The sequence below is a fragment of the Lethenteron reissneri genome, chromosome 58 (assembly GCF_015708825.2).
Source record: "Lethenteron reissneri isolate LAM-NWPU_2019-01 chromosome 58, ASM1570882v1, whole genome shotgun sequence".
In the NCBI taxonomy this organism is placed as follows: domain Eukaryota; kingdom Metazoa; phylum Chordata; class Hyperoartia; order Petromyzontiformes; family Petromyzontidae; genus Lethenteron; species Lethenteron reissneri.
The window spans coordinates 7216776-7237201 of NC_083836.1; the positions used below are offsets into that span (position 1 = coordinate 7216776).

At 47.1% G+C, this 20426-nt stretch overlaps 1 protein-coding gene across 1 annotated transcript; it reads left to right on the top strand.

The window, feature by feature from the left end:
• The first annotated feature begins 2366 nt into the window (after positions 1–2366).
• Positions 2367–18604, top strand: LOC133357459 (polyunsaturated fatty acid 5-lipoxygenase-like). The gene is made up of 15 exons (XM_061575404.1): positions 2367–2421; positions 9943–10097; positions 10578–10773; positions 11285–11366; positions 11797–11919; positions 12034–12140; positions 12828–13000; positions 13127–13273; positions 13731–13931; positions 14430–14516; positions 15193–15362; positions 15750–15868; positions 16496–16596; positions 16701–16868; positions 18425–18604. Exons 1-15 carry the CDS (start codon positions 2367–2369, stop codon positions 18602–18604), a joined length of 2064 nt encoding a protein of 687 aa, XP_061431388.1.
• Positions 18605–20426: the final 1822 nt, after the last annotated feature.

The following is a 20426-nucleotide window of genomic DNA, read 5'->3' on the forward strand; positions in this document are numbered from 1 at the left end:
TTGTATTGTCAAAATGACGAACAAACTTATTGAGGCACACGTTTGTCTTTCATTACAGGGTCCCTAGCATGAAGGGCATATCAGTCCCTTCACCTGAAACCGAGGTGCTTGGCCTCTGAACTTTACGGGCCCTAACTCTGCTCACCCGTTTCTATTGTCCTCTGGCTGGGACCTAGGGGAGGCTTCCTGACCTGGTCCGTGGGTCCTGATCACTGGCCTCACTGAGCTCCAACCCTTAGAAGGGCTGTAGAGCTTGGGGCCCAGGGTCCTATTCTCCAGCCCGGTCTTTGGCGTGTAGATAACTGAGCCAAAGCTCCCTGAGCTCTGGCTTGTATACACGTTCGTGGCTGGCTTTGCCCTAGCCACACCTTCATTCTGGAAGGTTATGTCATTCCCCCGGGGCCCAGGGAATGTGTCCTGAGGATCCGTTTACCAGGATCCACCGTTGGCCTTTCTGGCCCATGGCATTTACCCTGGCGAGGTAACGCCTCTGCACTCTATTGACAGTTGGTGGAACTGCAAGGTTGTTGAATGGTGAGTGACAATCACTCCTACAATTGTAAATGTTTCTGGGTAGTCACTAGTACTAAAATAACTTTATCCCCATCCATTATTTAGATTCTAGTAAATGTTATGGTTACAAGCTATGTTTTATGGAGGTCCCTCATTTGTCATCTCGCCTGCGCCACGCTGAGCCGATTCTAAAATCGGTAATGTAACACGCTGACTCGATCACAACGAATCGATTCGTAATTTCCACGTGAAATCTCTCCACATTGGTCATCACTTTAGCACTGTCAAAACTATAGTAAAAAATGGAGGTTATTATACTCAAGCGTGAAAATATGCACCATTTTACATTTACATAACCGCACAGGTTACACCTAGGGGTTTGCTTTGCCACTTTCAATGTGTCTTTGGCTGCATATTAGTCCCCAGCCATTCTGCATTTCCTAAGCCTAGTAATACTGCTGTAGTATCGGACTTCTTGACACCCAGGAGACCCGGGCGGGGGATCATCCATCACCACCCGGCGATGGTGAGACATCTACATCTATATACCCTAGGCGGTGGCTGAGATCTCGTCCATGCAGGCTCTCATTCCTCTCCCAACGGAGACCCCACCGTTGTCACGGGGTCCCCTTTAAGTACCCGTTGGTGGCTCCTCCCCCTAGCTCGGACCCGCCTTTGTTCCTGAAGTTACCCCCTTACAACACCCGTGACATCATCCTCCGCTGTCAACTCGCTCGCACTTCCCCGTGTACGCCCTCTCCTGGTTGCTCGCTCTACTCCTCTACATCCCTCCCTCTCCCTCCCCATGAAAAAAATCAGCCGTTCCAGCTGACTACGTCCCCTTATGAAAAAAATCTAGACGGCCCCTACGACAAGCAGCAAAAACGTCACAAAACAGCAACACACTATAACACTAAACCCCCTTAGATATCATCCATATAGCCACAATTTAACACCCCCCAACAACCCAAAAATGCAAAAAAAACTAGGAGGGAATGACCGTCTGCGAGGCAAACAATATCAGACAGCCAACGTCGAAAAAGTCCCTCCAAACAGTGTCCTGCTGTGCCCGTTACACTAACGGCGTCGGCCTGCTCCCCCCCGCAATCAGCAGGCCCCTCGCGCAGTGACAGTGCGCTCTCTGGCACGCCGGCTCATCCCACAAGCACAAAGCAGGCGGCCCCCCAGACTCCAGACGTCGGCAACCATCTCCTCGATCGCGGCTTCTCTAGCTCTCACACGTCCTTCCCCACTCTTCTCACTCCAATCGCGGGGAGAAATGCACATCCTGCTCGCAGTCGCAGGGCTCCAGCGACGATCCACCAGGCTGGCGCAGTGCAAAAGGCGCAAAAGGCGTGGCAGCCTGCAGCGAACACGCGGCGGCAGACACACAGCGGCGGCAATGGCGCCCGGTTGCTGTATCGCATCTTGGGAAAAAATGGCGCCCGGTTGCTGTGTTGCATTCAAAATGGCGCTCGGTTGCTGCGTCGCATTCGCGCGCCAAATGGCGGAAATGCTGCAGCCGCGGAAAATGGCGGGAACCGCCGCAGTGACTCGACGGCGGTCGCATCCTCCTGCAGCTCCACTGTCGACTCGCCAACACCCAGCCACTCCCTCGACGTCAGCAGCTGGTCGAATCGCCTGGCGATGTTGCCCCAGCTCTCCATAGATGGTGGCCAATCAGGGCCCACAGCCTCCTCCCGCGCAGGCTGCAGTTGCGCCCCCCCCTCCCTCCCGGGCACAACAACGGGGCCCTGGACCTCGGGGTCGTCGCGGGGAGAGCTCTGATGCAGCCCTCATAGTCCATCCGCTCCACTGGTTAGTTATTGCACTCCACTGCCGGCTTTTACGCGATGCCAGCGAAGGGTTTCAGCTTCCTTGAAACTAAGCAGTTCTACTCTTATGAAGGTTTGACGGCCACTTCCGACACCAGGAGACTTGTAGAACCGGACAAATATGAGGATTCTTACTTAAGGCTACACTCACTGGTTTTAACACTTTTTGCACTCGACACTTACACCCCTCATGGTGACATCAGAACTTTGTCCTAAGCAGACATCCCTTCAGCTATCTACACCCCGGTGCAGCTCCCCTTTGTCTACCCCCTCGTCTGCCTGGGTGGGGGTTCATCCATCGCCGACCAGCGATGAGGTGAGACCTCTACATCTCTCGCCCTTCTTCAATGGCTGGGATCTCGTCCACGCAGGCTCTCGTTCCTCTCCCAAAAGCGACGACTTCACTTTCCCTACGGCGACCCCGCTGTAGGGAAAGTGGGGGGAGAGGGGGCGGGGGATAAAGTGGGACCCCGTAGCAGCACCTGAGTGACATGGAGAGAAATCAAAAAAATTAACCCGTAAAAACTACGTTTTTCACTCTAAATCCTTTATATGCGTGGCGGCTAGAGTCTTCTCGTCCTCTGGCTTGAGATGGCTGCCACCTATGGGTCAGATGATTGTCTGCCAGCATTAAGCAATTGGTAATTAACTATTTTTAAAAAATTCCCTAAATAGTGTAAAATTTTGGAAAAAAATGTTCACGAAAATTAATTGTCACGCTCAACGAGTCTGTGTGGAAAATGTCAGCTCGATTGGATCACGGGAAGTGGGTTAAAAATTAACCCGTAAAAACTAAGTTTTTCACTATAAATCCTTTATATGCGTGGCGGCTAGAGTCCTCTCGTCCTCTGGCTTGAGATGGCTGCCACCTATGGGTCAGATGATTGTCTGCCAGCATTAAGCAATTGGTAATGAAATATTTTTTTAAAAAAAATCCCTAAACAGTGTAAAATTTTGGAAAAAAAATTTCACGAAAATTAATTGTCTGGCACAACGAGTCTGTGTGCAAAATGTCAGCTCGATTGGATCACGGGAAGTGGGTTTAAAAACGACCGAAAGATTTGCACGGTCGTAAGCAAGCAAGCAAGAACGCAAGCAAGCGAACTTAATATAAAGGATTTAAAAAACGACCGAAAGATTTGCACGGTCGTAAGCAAGCAAGCAAGCACGCAAGCACGCAAGCAAGCAAGCGAACTTAATATGAAGGATTTAATAAGTATAACCCGTAAAAACAAAGTTTTTCACTATAAATCCTTTACATGCGTGGCAGCGAACTTAATATAAAGGATTTTAAAAAATATTCGCCCGTGGAGGACGCGGGGGTCGATCCCGCGACCTTTGGCATGGGAAGCGAGGGCGCTACCAACTGCGCTACTCCGCCACGGCCTGCGGAGGGGTTACGCTCTGGGCTCTTATACTGTGACTATCAGCCAAAGCGATGAATGAGTTTTATTTGAATATATGTACAATAATTTTTTTTTGCCTAAAAAGTGTAAAATTTTGGGAATTTTTTTTCACGAACATTAATTGTCTGGCACAACGAGTCTGTGTGGAAAATGTCAGCTCGATTTGATCACGGGAAGTGGGTTAAAAAACGACCGAAAGATTTGCACGGTCGTAAGCAAGCAAGCAAGCATTGCAAGCAAGCAAGCACGCAAGCAAGCAAGCGAACTTAATATAAAGGATTTTAAAAAGAGGCGCAGAGATAGAGAAAGACACAAGGAGTCGGAAATAGCAGCTGGCATAGGCAGGTAGGATGGAAACATCACAGACTTTACCTGGTTAATAACGTCCTTCCAATGATTGCTCAGTCTGTACCCATCTTTTCAGTTGAAGTTGTGTCTGTGTTTATATATCTGGATGGCTTCATGAACAAATTTCTGATAATAGCCGGTGGGTTTGCAGAGTACCTTCATCTTGGAAAAGTCAATTTTGTGTGAGCCCACTGTGTTAAAACAATGATCAGCAACGGCAGAGGTATTGGTCCTACCGTGTTTCAGATCTGCCTTGTGTTCGTGAACGCGGTCCGAGACATGTCGTTTCGTTTCCCCAATGTAACTGCTGCCGCATCCACAACTCAGTTTGTAGACACCCGGGTATTGCATATCAGGAATCACATCCTTTACAGATAGGATAAAATCACAGATTTTGTGTACTGTGTTGAAACGAACTGTGATCTTGTGTTGGTTTAAGATTTTGTAAATATTTTTGGTAACCCCTGCTATGTACGGCAAAGTGATGGTATTGATTAGATCCTTAGATGTTTGTCTCCCCATGGCTGGGGAGACAGCTTTGCGGATTGTACGGTCCGGGTATCCGTTCATCCTGAGGGCTTGGTGTCCGTGCTTCAGCTCACTGGCTAGGTGATGCTGGTCAGAGATGCAACGGGCCCTATGGTGTAGTGTTTTGATGAGGGAATTATTCTGGGCTGGATGGTGGTGGGAGTCAGGCTTTAGATAGGCATCCGTGTGGGTGGCTTTCCTGTAGACAGAGTGTCCCAGCGAGCCATCAGGTCTCTTCTCGATCAAAACATCCAGGAATGGTAGCTTGTCATCCTTTTCAATTTCCATGGTGAATTTGATAGATGGGTGTATGGAATTTATGTGGTTGAGAAATTGGTTCAGTGCTGGCAGGCCATGTGGCTAGATGACAAATGTGTCATCTACGTATCTCTTCCACAAGGAAGGATGTAGGGTGGATGTCTGGATGGCATCTGTCTCAAATTTCTCCAATGATAACATTCGCTACCACTGGTACATCTGGATTCAGTCCCAATTAGACTAAGTCTCCAATGATTGCAATGGTATCAGGTACAGGTACCTTGGTGAACAGGGAGACTACATTGAAACTGACAAGTGAATCATCTGGAGACAGTGAGATGTGCTTGATTAGAGAAACCAAGTGATCTGAGTTAAGTAAAGTTGAGGTGGTCTTGTCCGTGAAAGGAAGCAGGGTCTCAGAGATAAATTGGGCCAGTTTGTAGGTGAGTTAATTGTGGAGATGATTGGACGGAGTGGGATACGTTCTTTGTGGATCTTTGGAAGGCCATAAAATCTGGGTGGTCTAGCGGCCGAAGGTTTTAGAGAGCGCTGCTTGTTCGAATCGATAAGAGAAGTCGAATTAGTGATTATATTGTTGGCAATTATTGGAAGGACGTTATTAACCAGGTAAAGTCTTAATTGACTGTGATGTTTTCATCCTATCTGCCTATGTCAGCTGTTATTTCCGACTCCTTGTGTCTCTCTCTGTACTTCTCTCGGATCTCTCCCCCAGTGACTGAGGTGCTACTACAAAGTCCCACTTTATGCCCTGCCCCCCCCCCTTCCCTTATCTCTCCCCCCTACCGCCGATGCCTATATAACCTCGTGCCACGGCAGCTCTTTCGCCTTCTTCAGCAGTTTTTTCTTGCCGTAGTTGTCTTACCTGATGACGATTGCTTGTGTTGTGATCAAAACGTTGTGATCTATTATTTTTCTACCTACGTGACTTTACCGAAAGAACCAAAGAGTATGGTGTTATTGTGTTGTGCTATTCAATTGGAAGGTGCAGAATGGCTGACTTCGAGCTTAATTGTAAGGTGATGCCACAGCGACGAAGCCAATCTTCCGGCGCCGCGCCCGCGATGCCAACACAACAAAGCAGCTTAGCCGACGCTGCTCTTCCCTCACCACCCACCACATGAACACACACACCCCCAAATAGGGCCTCGTGTGGAGGTCACCTGGCCTACAGGTTTTCACCCAGGAGTCATCCTCGTGGGAACATTCGCCACAGTTTCCTGGGGCCAGGGAATTGGGCGATCTTCCCCGAGGTTAAATTTTACCACGGTGCCGTGAATTGACTTGCAATGACATAGTCACGGCGGGGCCACGCAGCCACCGCGGTTAGGACACACACAGCATGGCAAGCAGGGGGGCGGGGCCACAAACTACGGGACGAGCGCGAACGTGTTCGAGGGCGACCAACAACGCCGCAGCCAAATAGAACCCTTTGGATATGGAAAAAGATCAGCCAATGGTTTCGAGCAGGGCGGGAGGAGCCTAAACGATCCGATTGGCCGGGAGGACCGCCGGCTTAGCCGAGATTAACGGTGGCTCCCTTTGATATGGAAACCGGGAGATGGACGTCGCTGAGAGCACCGATATGAATGATGTGACATCACAAGCAAGCAATCTGATTGGCCGAGAAAACCGCCAGATTAACCGGAGGGTTCCTTTGATGTAGAGAACAATAAAAGGGGAGGAGAGAGGGCTCGATTTAGTTCGTGTCCTTCACAATTCAGCTATCGGTCGACTCTCCAGCTACTCGAACGTCCGTGTGACGAGTCGCAGTGCAGTGAGGACTGGCCCGCAGGAACTCCGTACGAATCAAACCGTGAGTACGAGAGAGATAGCGAACAGAATGAGAATCCCTCGAGAGAGTAACTTGAAATAGGCGGGGTGGATTGGGTTCAGACTGTCAAGAGACAGAGCAGTTTCCTCACCGATTGTAGCTCTTGGGCACGTAGGCTTAACCGCAGGCACGCCGGCAATAAACCGTTAGTGAGCACTCACCGTTTCGTGTGGTTTCTGCGAGTGTGGGGAGAATGCGTGTGATTGGTGCGCGTTTTCGTGGGAGGGGAGACGTCGTGCTTGTGCGGCTCTGCGAGTGTGAGTGTCGTCGCTGCCCTTCGACCCCTGACCTCCGCTCCGCTCCGTGTGATTAATACGCGTTGTCGTGAGAACATACAACATCGTGTTTGAGTGGCTGCGCGTGTATGAGGGTGGGCAGCAACGCGCAGGGAGTCCCCTAATAAGATTTGGAGGAGTGCACGGGGAGAGTGAGGAATTAATTCCAGGTGGTTGAGCACCCGCCGCGAGTTATGCCTCACAGAGAGGACCCGGAGATGGCGGGGCCGTGAACTCGAGGGGCCGTGGCGTGAGAAGGGGAGTCGGGGAGTAGCAGCGACTCTCACGCGATTGAGGAGTCGGGGGGTAGCAGCCCCCCCCCCCGAGGTCAACCCTCCCACGGGGCAGGAGCCGGGGGCCAGCAGCCCCCACAGTAACATTGAGCTGATGGAGTGAGCTGGGCAGTTGTTTTGGCTGAGTTTTCAATCCTCATTGGGGTTATAATAAATACTTGTTTCATATGTTTATTGTCCGTAAATAATTATTTTCTCAATTATACATTTTGTTCATTTAATTTGATATTAAAATTGTATTAAGAATTATTTAAGTATGTCGTTTATGCAGAATTATCAGAGGCTGTAAAAAGTGCAACAGATGTTTGGGGCAGATGTTTGATATTAGATATTAAAATGTTTCTCGTGAAATGTTTGTTAAATAATATGTTGTTAAATGTTCAATATGATCACCATAATTGCGATTTGGGTGGGACTAGATGCCGAGGAATTCAGCTGCGGTGTTGTGGCATGGAGGGTGTCTCTGATCGCTATTGCAGAGACGCAATTGTCCTTCTGAAGAAGACTTTTGAAATAAACTCTTGCCGTTTCACAAACCCTCGGTGCCCGGCTCGTTGTGGAGTCGCCCACATCTCTGGAGGACAGAGCACAACGCAGAGTCTCTACTCATCGCCTCCAAACTTTATTATTTTTATTGTTGTCTATTTAGCCGACCTGTCCCCTCTCGCAAGTATTCACGACTGAAGGAAAGGGGTCAGGGCTGACCGGTTACATACGTTACAATAAATACGGTAAAAATTTTAAGTAAGATTTTTTGTTTGTCTATTTGTACGTTCATGGCAATTTCATCTAGTAAATAAAATAAATAAAAACTATGCATACTGTACACAACACCTTAAACAATATAAAGCAAAAAATGTGCTAAAAATGCTTTTACATAATGATGTCATGCGGCGTTTGTGAAAATCCGGCGCCATCTTCCCACCCAAAGCTGCATTACGATACACACCAGGCGTCTCCATGCAAGTGATGTCGAAATTGGAGAAATTGCTTTGTTGAGCAAAAAATGGCCCCTTGATTTCAATAAAAAAAAGCCTCCCACATAATATGAGAAAAAAGTGTTGCTGCCTGACTGGCTGACACGAGTGAATAAGTGCGTGGTGATTGTGACGTCACCGTGTACATCTGCGTGATGACGCCACCCGCATCCCACGTGCTGAGCCGGGCTTCGTGCGTGCCCATGGGAAGCCGCCCCCTCCACCCTCGCCCCTCCCTCCACCCTCGCCCCTCCCTCCACCCTCGCCCCTCCCTCCACCCTCGCCCCTCCCTCTACCCTCGCCCCTCCCTCTACCCTCGCCCCTCCCTCCAACCTGTTCGTGAATCCCACGCATATTCTCGGACCAGTGGTTACTAAAATGAAGTCAGGATCTGCCCTCTTAAAATAAATGTCCCGTGATGCAACCCCGAGCCGCTAGTGGGAATGATATGAACATATTTAACACTCGCAAGGCCAGACACAAAACCACTGCCACCTGCCAGTTAAATAATCTCGTTTTCTGAGTTGTCAAAACTGGAGCTCAATTATAGTACCGTGATGAGTCAATAGATGAGTTGGATTCATTTGTCCACGTGCACTTCTCCTTACACGATACACTGATTACTATTATATTGTGACGAGTCAATTGATATTGTGTTCCTGTTGTCAGTTGATAAGTGGATTCATTTGTCCACGTGCACTCCTACTTACATTATTCACTGATCACGATTGTTTGATTGTACTGCCGAAATTATAGGAATATTGGACACGCCCCACATTAACGATTTCCCGGCTGTGCTCTTCCAGTCCTAAGGATATAAAAGCAGGTTCGTCAGCATGGGGCAGTGAGTAGTGCATCATTGTGTGGTGTTGTTGTTCACTGGTCTGGTTGTAGCGGCCAGTCTTTTTGTTTGCCTGCCGTTGTGTGGAAGCGTCATCATGCTGGAATGCTTAGCAGGTTTGTCTGAAACTCCCCTTTTTCAATGTTAACCGTCTTGTCTTTTGCTAGTCGTATTCAAAGTGTATCTTAACAAGGTGCTTTGGTTCCTTAAATTCGCTGGGCGTGGAATATCTTACTCTACCTGTACTTTTACAATGCGAGTGTGTAGATCGCCAATTATTATGAAGACATGGGCCTGTAATTTATATTAACAATGTTTATTACGTACTCGGTGGCAAAAACACGCTGCACGCAAATTCGTACTGGTATGAACCACCTCGTTCCACCAGCCCACAGGGGATTATTGTGTCCGTCCGTCGTGCATCCAAAAATGGGTGGGGGGTGGGAGGGGCTGGTCACCCCGTGGTGCCCTTATAAAACTCAACGTTTAACCTACTCACGCCGGCTTGTACCCACCCTCAGTCGACCATATTTGCGGAATACACCACGCTGCTGTTGACCCTGACCATTGACCGACCAACCCAACGTTCCTACCAGCTCCCTCCGCAGGAATGTGTATTTTAGGTCCGCTTAAGTGGTCCTGTGGGCCTGTTTGTTTATCCCTGATTCGTGAAGTAAAAGTGCTTTTTCGAGTTTGTTTACCATGATGTAGACTCCTCCATAACCAATGGCAGATCTCTGGATGTACTAGTGTGTAAAGCTGTTGCAGGGTTTGCCCCTTTGTAAAATGCTCTACCCCCACCTTGCTGTGCTGCAGGACACGTGGAGACTGTGTACAAGCTGACGGTTGCCACGGGCGAAACGCTGTTGTCGGGCACCATGAACTACGTGTATGCAACGATCATTGGCTCGGCAGGCCAGAGCAATAGGCAGCTTCTGGACCACTTTGGACCGGACCTTTGCCCTGGGGCGGTGAGTGTCGCTTCGTCGTGTCTAATGGCTTTGAGTAATGGGTACTACACAATCGGCTTGCTCAGTCCTAGCTTCTGATTGAATTGCCTGACAAGTGCCAGATCTTGCATGCTGAGGAGGTTGACCCTGGGTAGTGCTGGAATGACCACCATGCAAAAAGGTTGTGGAATGGGCTGCAGGGATTGGTAGGCAACTGCTGAGAGCAGTCGAAGTGAATGTGTGCTAAAGTTCTGCTGTTGAAAGTGGCATGAATCGAACATGTACCATCTTGATCATGTGGTTCTGATGTATGCAGTGTTGCCTTGGTGATTTTTGGCTAGTTAGGGTGGGGGGGATTGCTGGAAAGTCTGTTCTTTTTAATATCTTTGCGTACTACGTGGTGTGCATGTTCAATTTTACGCAAAATGACTCTCATCAAAGATTTGGCTTTCCTACATCTAGAATGCTTTTGTTAACCATTTCCTTTTTTTCCCCTGCCAGATTGACATCTACAGTATTCCAAGCAAGCTTGACATTGGCGACATCCGAATGGTTCGTCTGGAGAAGGAGGCGTTCCTGGTGAACGACTCCTGGTTCTGCCGCTACGTGGAGGTCAATGCTCCGGGTGGCCGGGTGCACCGCTTCCCTGCGAACCACTGGCTCGAGCAGGGCTCCATGGAGCTGCGGGAGGGGACTGGTGAGATGTGGCAATCGGCTGTTCTCCATTTTTGGATGGAGATGGTGCAATTCGATTAAATGCTCATGGCCTACCAGCATCATCTAGCACAGGTTCCTTGTACTTTTTGTAGGTGACACGTGTCCCCTGCATGATCCCTTTAACTGATTTCCCACAATTCCATCGCGGTTGTGCTATCGGCTAGTGGTAATATGAAGCCAAATTTTGAATCCCCCCCCCCCCCCCCCCCTCTAGTGAAAATTGTGCATGTGAAACTTCCTCCCTGAAGTCGGCAAAATCACGATTTGTCTTTTTCGGGCCTTTTCAAATGCTGTGCATATGGCCATCCAAGACCTCTCCTTCCCAAGTGATCCTTAATTCCAGAGCGCAATGGTTCTCTCCCACTATACAATGCTCCTTAATGTAATTATAAAAACCTAAAATTTTACTTTGCAAGTTGGGTACGTGCAACTAATGGTGTTGGGGCTACCAGATGCGTGTTTTGCACTTGCTTCCACCCTTCCCATTGCAGGAATGTTGCCACAGCACGAGACCTTGGCTCAACTGAAGGAAAAGAGGGCTGACGAATTGTCCGAGAGACGGGCCTCCTTGAGGTGTGAGGCACAAGTTCTTCACGGTCTCGTGCTTTGCTAACCTATGATCCATTTAAATTGCTTTGCAAGTTGTTACGAAATGAGATGCTAGGCTTCATTTCTTCCTTTTCCAAAAATGATCTAGAAACAACCCAAGGGTAGTGGGAATTGTCCACTCGCTTATGGGTAGTTCAGGATGCTTAGAAGTGGAACTACGTTGTCCACCGTTTCTTTTAGATTGTGTGCTGTTAATCTGACCATCCTAATTTATTTTATTGCACTTTCGGTTCTGGGATCATGCGCGTTTGCCCCTTTTTATTATTTGGTCAGCTGCTGATTACAAAAATAATCTAAATATATTTTGCCACCCATATTGTAGTGAGAAGTGTGTATACCAAAAACTCTGGCTTTGACACCGTAAATATTGTGACGTGCTTTTGATTTTCGGCAGGTGGCTAGAATGGCATGCTGGGCTTCCCCTTGGAGTCGACAGCAAATCGTTCCTTGACTTGCCCCGCGACACCCGTTTTGATGATGAGAAAAGTGCCGATTTCAACTTGTCTTTTCTGCAAAGGTAAAGCCACATTTGCTGGCCATATGACTGTTACTGTTCTGTTGGACATGTTGCTAGCTTTGAATTCTGTTTAAATGTCCTTGACCTGTGACTGCACTTGTACTTGTCGTTTAGTGTGCAAGATTTGGGTTTGAGGGTGTTCATGAACCTCGATGGAATGTCTTGGACGAAAATAGAAGACTTCCGTCGCTTGTTTACACGGGTCAAGAGTAACGTTGCAGGTGTGTACAGAGGGTGGTGTGGTTTTGAATGGTCAAACTAGGCCTAGGGGTTAACTCCATAATAGTGTAGTAGCACGACACTTCTGTATGGGGGCTGTAGGGACACGTGACCAGATAAAGGTGGGCCAGGGGAGTCACGTGGTTGGGTTCGGGCCTACCCGAAGGATTGGGAAGGGGGGCATGGCCTAGCGTAGAGACGGCCACGCTGGAGTGATCATGGGTGAAGTGTGGATAGAGCTGGGGCTATGCTGCTGGTTCGTCTCCTGGGATGAAGCTCTCCGGACTCTGCTAGTGGACCTAGGCAGCATTGGGCTGTCCTGGTCCAGTAATGTAGCATCCCCGTGTGTTAACTTATGAAAGGTTACTTAAAAAATTGTGGTGCTGCCAAGGTTCCAGTGTAGCCTGCATTTAACCCACTACACGTGCAAGGCATCTAAGATCCAATCCTCTTAGTGTCTCCTAATTTGTGCAAGTTCAAAAGATGGCAGTGGAATATAACCGCTCCACACCATCCCCTCCATGAGCTTGCCATACACTTTTTTAATTGCTTTGCTTGACTCGATTTTAATTAAATGGTGTGCCGGTGCTTCTGGCTGGTACATGTACACAACTAGTGATCTGCGGTTTAAATGGCAGCCCTGTATGTGGCGTCTGTTCCACGTCTTTCTGCGATCTCCCGTTATGCAGAGTACGTTTCTCACCACTGGGATCAGGACTGGTTCTTTGGTTACCAATTCATGAACGGAGTCAACCCTGTTCTCATCAAACGCTGCACCAAACTTCCTGAGAATTTCCCTGTCACCACAAACATGGTGAAGAGCAGCCTGGTCCGTGAATGCTCCCTTGAAGACGAGATCAAGGTGCTGTTAAGATCTTGCATTGCTTTCACTCGAAACATGTCTAGTAACCTTGTGCAGGCCACAGCTTCATAAGCTCATCACTGCAGTAGTGACCTGTGTGATTGCCTTGTGTGTGCATATTCACAGCATGGAAATGTCTACATTGTGGACTACCAATGCCTTGATGGCATTCCTGGCAATACATTCAACCATTCCAAGCCCTTCTACCTGGCAGCTCCCATGTGCCTGCTTTACGTCAACAAACAGGGGCAGCTGCTGCCTATTGCTATACAGGCAAGTTGTGTGTTTTGCAATCGTACTACATCCTTGCAATGGTTACTTTTGCTGTCAACAGGGCACATATCAGACGTACTCCTGCCCCAGATGGCATTAGCTCGCCCCTTGCCAGTTTTGTTATGAAATTATGGCATTCGTGCATTAGTTTGCGTTAGTATAGACCAAGTTGAGCTATCTCTTCATCCAGAGTACGATAAGTCGTGGGTGCTTTGTATGACCTTTGGCACGTACATGGCCAACCGTATTGCTAATAAACAAAGCAGTTAAAATGAAACGTATAGATCTCGTCTTTACAAAATAAGAATCCGTTTCAGTAGGCAACAGGTACACTTTTCGTTCTAGCAACCATGCAGTACATGACACGAAGTAAACATCAGAAATAAAAATATTCGACAAACAACTGCATCTTGGGTTCCAATGTAACAATACTGCTCTTCCTATCGTGCATCCATAGCTACAGCAAAAGCCATCGGACAACCCCATCTTCTTGCCGAGCGACTCTGCACACGACTGGATGCTGGCCAAGATGTGGGTTCGTTCCATGGACTTTCAGATCCATGAGGTCTCCACCCACTTGCTCCAGACCCACCTGCTGGCCGAGGTGTTCACCATGGCCACCTTGCGACAGCTGTCTACAATGCACCCTGTTCATAAGGTGAATCTATGGTTTTTAGCCTGGAGTTTATCACATGGGCAACTCGTAATTACAAAAATTGTCCGCTGCTAGCTTGTATTTTTAAGATGCATGCGGTGTTATTTGCCATCCTGGCAGCCCTTGCACTGCCCGTTAACCAACGGCTTCGTAGGGACATTTAATCTCTTAATTCTAAGATCTTGCCCAATACGTTGGTCATTTTTGGAAATGATATTTTTTACAATTGTGGGTTATCGAACCATTCTTCCAGAATACGATTATCAATACTGCTCTTTTAAAGTTACTCGCCTTTACCAAAAGTAGATTACAAGGTGCGCAACCATATGCATACCACCAAAATCATCCAGATGCAAACAATACGAAATTACTTATGCACAAGACTTGCCCTTTCCTTTAAGAACTTGAGACTGCATGCTTAAAGCTACAGCAAGTACACATTAAGCCTATTGCCGTCCAATACACATTATGATTACATTTTTCCGACCTGCTTGTGCATAGCTCCTGTATCGGCACCTGCGCTTCACCCTGGAAATCAACGTGCGTGCACGGACGCAGCTTGTGGGCACAGGAGCCTTTTTGGATCAGGTGAGGGTTGTGATTTCACGAGCCTTTGAAATGAAGTGGCCATTTTAATCCACGACAGCAAAGCCTCCTCAGCATTCTTGCAAACCAACAATCTTACTGCCCGAGCTGATTTTAGCCAATGCTTCCATGGCCTCTCATGCATTCCATTGTTTAGCTGCATAATTAACTCCCGCTTCAATCCATTACAGGGCCTCATCCCGCCCAGTCTTTCCAATGCATTCTGACATTTTGATCACTCTTATCATCCTAAAATACCACGCATCTACCTGTTATTCTCTGCACGTTTCCAAATTGTCCTAGGTATGCTCTACTAGCAAGTACTTCAACCTGCCTCACTATTTAATTAGCGTTTTGCAGTCCTAGATCTTTATTTGCTTTGTCCCTACACTGGCTATACCTCTAGTTAATAGCGAGGATGTGACCTTGTTTCCACTGGTCTCTGATGCAACCTTTTTACACTTCCATTAAATTAACATTTCATGCCAAATGGTTAATCTCTCCCTCCCTATTGACCATCCTATTCCATCTCAATACACTTCTAAAACTGACACAACTTTGAAGGTTCCCACCTTCTTAGGCTCCTTGGCATTACCATGCATAGTGGCACATCCAAATACTGCAGTGTCTTTCAACGGTGAAGCTTCCAATGACACGATCTTGCAATGTACTTGTGCAGGCCCTGTCAATTGGGGGCGGTGGCCATTTCAAGCTGGGCGCCAAGGGCTTGAAGGCGCTCACCTACAGACATCTGTGCATCCTAAAGGATGTGGCAGATCGAGGCGTTGGTGACTTGCCCAGCTACTACTACAGGGATGACGCTTGCACCATTTGGAAGACCATTCACAAGTAACCAAAACCATACTCTACGCTGGTGGTTTTGTGCATTTTTCTGTGCAGAACGATGAAAGCGATATTGGCAGGCATGTGCAACCTACTTGCAAGAGCAGTTCGGATACCAATTTTTCATAATAGGTCCAATTTATGAGTTGACACCACTTTGGTTTAACTTCCTTTCCTCCGTTCAAGATGAGTGATCCAATAAATGCTGCCTTCCCCAGGGTGGATGTATTCCCCAACTTGGTATGTTTATCCTAGGAATGGTACAGGGAGCTTTTAACACGCGCACGATTCTAAAATTGACATTTTTTACTGGACTTAATTTAGGACCAGAAAGGTCACTTCATTTCCTGTAGCATTCGTCTTTATAACTGAAAGTGCTGTTGCATTGTCCAGATTTGTCGACAAAATCCTTGCCATCTTCTACAAGAGTAACGAAGATGTGACGGGTGACACTGAGCTTCAGGCTTTCATTGATGACATCAACCATGCCTTGCTGAGCCACCCATCCAATGGTGAGTGTCCTAGCACTGCTGCTGGAGGAAGGGATTTTGGTGTTTGCATGCTGGCCAGACCAGAGTGGAAATGCATTACCACACCAGGTTGTGACCGGACTTAAGCCGACTGTATCCTGCTATTGCTGGCCACACACTGTTAAAGGCGTGCCCATGACTCGCCAGGAACTTGCAGGCAACAATAGATGGCACGTCATGTGCTAACAAAGTCACATGACCTGCATACACTTTATTATTTTGGCCCATGGACCACTGGCAATGCAAAAGTTTCGGTGAACCCCCAACCCGGATTACAAAACATTAAATTGTCAATGCCAGTAACACACTTCATTGCCGACACTTATTCATGTAGCTATTCGCATTTTTTAACGACATTTAGATTGTGGTAGTTTACATTAGGATATACTCGCTTTCATATCACGTTCTGTTCATTTCTGGATCAGTATATAGAACACTGGTCCCCTGAACCAGGCCACAAATCACTGCTCTAGGCAATGGGCTAGACTCGACTCTTACAATTTCTAAAAACGATGGGGAATTCGAGCTTGCATGTTTTTGCTGGCCAAGCATTGTGTTTGCAACAACTTAACGGCTTGCTGCTACTTTAACATTGTTTCTGTGCTGCAGGATTTCCTACCAAGTTCACCTGTGTGGCAGAGTTGAGTGAATTCCTCACCATGGTAGTGTTCCTCTGCTCTGCCCAGCACTCTGCCGTGAACTATGGCCAGGTAACGTAAATTTAGATGCTTAACGAAAGCCCTTGCAAAATGGTATTCGGTTTATTGCTGACTTGGTCTAGTGAAAAAATGCTCTTCCCACCCCTGTGCTGCAGTTTGACTTCTATGCATGGATCCCAAATGCACCCAGTGCCATGAGGAAACCACCTCCAACCACCAAGGGTGTGGTGGACATGCCCTTCATCCTGCAGACGCTGCCTGATGTGCAGGTGTCTTGCTCGTCCATGGCCATGACCTGGGTGCTTAGCCGCAGTGCTGCAGAGGTAGGTGCTTTCTACTGCCTTTGCAATTTGTATTAAGGTTATGACGGCCTAAATATTGACTTGAAACTTTTGTGACTGCAGGAGTTTCTGTTCTTTGGGTCTTGATGAAGTCGTGTAGGTAATCTTCTTGGTTCTTTCGGTAAAGTCACGTAGAAGGGAAATAATAAAATAATAAAAATAAAGCCTATTCAAATTATTCTCACGACGTTTTGGCCACAAGGCAAGCAGCCGTCCTCAGGTGAAGACCAGGTCCGTCGGAGACGGCGTCTGAATGAAACACCACCACGCTTGGAATGTATTTAAGCTGGGTTGGGAGGGTAAGAGCGCCTTGACAAAAGAATTTGCATGTCCAAGAGGAATTTAGCATATTTATGGAAAATGCAGATATGGGATTAGTACTAGTGAAATGCGTAAGAGGTGGGCAGGGGGGGGGGGGGGTTTCAAAGTCATATTATGCAGGATTAGCAGCATCAAAGGGAGGGGATGGAGGTAGCATTAATAAAGGGAAGGAATGTTAATAGTATGTAGCTGCAGTAACTAAACAACCACGTAAAAAACTAAAGTGTAAACTACATGGTATCATCAGTATACTAAATATACTCTCCAATAAGCTGAGTTACTGACTGTGTAATACATTACAATTCTATGTCGCAAAAAATATAATATGCTTTCAGCTAAACTTTTTTCCCTTGCATCACACGGGGCTACCCCGTACTATATACTGCCATAGACAAACCCAACATTAAATTATATACTGTATTACTATACAACACCCTATACCTTAGAATAATACATAGTGTAATATTACACTATGTATTATTCTATCCACCCTGCTGTATATTCACTATACAATTAAAATGCTATATATTACCTTGTACATTGTATTAAACATAATTTTATACTATTTATTATTATACAATCTGCTATACCATTTGACAGTCGTGTGAAAGATACTAAGAGGAAGCAACGAAATATGTCAATGGGAGAGTGGTAGTGGAAGACTTGCAGCGGAGCAAAGAATCCATTCTCTGCTGAGAATACAAGATATATAGTCATGCCAGTGAGTGGACTGTGGTCTGAAAGTCACCGTAAACGGGAACACAATCGGTTAGGATCCGTAGGTCAGTTTAAGATCGTGTAGGTAAGTTTAAACACCGTTTGGATTGTAAGAAGTAGTAGTCGTCAAGAAAGGGGTAGGTCTCTAATATAAAAACCGTTTATAAAGTTTGAAGTGGTCAGCAGCATGGGCAGTTGATGCTAATGTCCGTGTTTAATCGTGGAGGATGGTGCAAGTGGTGGGTTTCTACCAATTAAACTATCGCCAGGTATAAAATGGCACCATTACAGCCAGTTTATGGCTTAAAAGATTTCGATGGCCTTTTGTGTAAAGATTCTGTCCTAAAGGGGCAGCCACTGAGCCCTGCCCAGTGTAACTTGCATTATGAATCATGGAGGTGGGTGTACCCACACTTGCCCCAAGCACACGACCTTCTAATGGGCCAACTTGTGCAAGTTGTATACTATATTGATGCTGTTTTTTCATGAAATGCGTGCAGAAAACCCTTGGAACGTTCCCAGATGAACCTTTCCAGAATCCAGATGCCCTCAAGGCCATGCAAGAGTACCAATCCGACCTCGAGGTGATTACAAAATCCATTGTTGCAAGAAACGAGACTCTTCCAATGAAGTATCCCTACCTGAAACCTGACAAGGTGGCCAACAGCATCACCATCTAACTGATGGGGCTAACCTGAGGCTTGGATTTTCTGTGCTTGCCTTCCTTTTCCTTGTGCTGAGGGACCAAATCGCTTTGTTTTTCCTATGGAAGCTGCTTTAAAATGAGACTTTTCAATGCAATCTAAAATGTTTTCTAGTCTCTACCCTTCCTTGGCTTAAATGCACTTGACACTTGGGATTGAACAGGGTCTTGAAGACCCATGCTAAATATTTCATTGACAAATGTGCCACGATGATGAATTGTAAAATGTTGAAAGAAATCTGGCACTGACAATGAATTGCTGTGTTTTCACAACCTTGTTTGTACCTTGCACCGTCCACGTTACAAAAATAAAAAATCTCAACCTGCATTCTACAGTATTGTGCGTTTTAGCTGTTTACCATGCAGCAGTAGGCTGTTCTGCCATCGCCTCGCCTGCCTCGATCTTCCTGGCTGTGGTCGTCCTCTTGCACTGGGGGTGCTCAACAAAAATGTACTAAACTGATAGTTCTCTGGCGTTTTATTGCTCCACGCTTTGGCACCAGAAATCCAGGAGACTCCGTTCACACATGGATTTATTGACTTGGCCTCCAGCACGAGTGGACCATCTGAAACGACCAAATAAGCCAACTTCATGCCCTATGCCTCCATATCCCTGTGCCACGCAGGGCCAATTCTAAAATCCACAACTACATGCAAACCTGCGTTTTGAACACGCTTCCAAGGGGACGTTTTAAGCCCTCTGCTTTACCGTGTAATATAATTAAACAATACGAACTTGAAGGAACTTGTCACGCCTTATCACTAGCACGCGTCCATTGTTTATAACAGAACTCCCCTGTGCACTCAAACATGCCAATGCTAATAAAATAATATGTACGCAGCATGCTCCCACTTTCCCACAAATCCTGCCAGTTTATAGTATTCAAAATAAATTGATCTCGTACCTGAAATGACCCCTTCAAGCCCGATGCCGCGCTCATCCCTGTGCGTATTGGATGTTTTGAATGCTTGGCACTTGCACCCAAAATTAACCTTTTTCAAGCTTGCAACGAAACTTAATCTCACCTTCGTTGTCTTGTCAAAATGACGAACAAATTTATTTTGAGGCACACGTTGTTTGTCTTTCATTACAGGGTCCCTAGCATGAAGGGTATATCAGTCCCTTCACCTGAAACCGAGGTGCTTGGCCTCTGAACTTTACGGGACCTAACTCTGCTCACCCGTTTCTATTGTCCTCTGGCTGGGACCTAGGGGAGGCTTCCTGACCTGGTCCGTGGGTCCTGATCACTGGCCTCACTGAGCTCCAACCCTTAGAAGGGCTGTAGAGCTTGGGGCCCAGGGTCCTATTCTCCAGCCCAGTCTTTGGCGTGTAGATAACTGAGCCAAAGCTCCCTGAGCTCTGGCTTGTATACACGTTCGTGGCTGGCTTTGCCCTAGCCACACCTTCATTCTGGAAGGTTATGTCATTCCCCCGGGGCCCAGGGAATGTGTCCTGAGGATCCGTTTACCAGGATCCACCGTTGGCCTTTCTGGCCCATGGCATTTGCCCTGGCGAGGTAACGCCTCTGCACTCTATTGACAGTTGGTGGAACTGCAAGGTTGTTGAATGGTGAGTGACAATCACTCCTACAATTGTAAATGTTTCTGGGTAGTCACTAGTACTAAAATAACTTTATCCCCATCCATTATTTAGATTCTAGTAAATGTTATGGTTACAAGCTATGTTTTATGGAGGTCCCTCATTTGTCATCTCGCCTGCGCCACGCTGAGCCGATTCTAAAATCGGTAATGTAACACGCTGACTCGATCACAACGAATCGATTCGTAATTTCCACGTG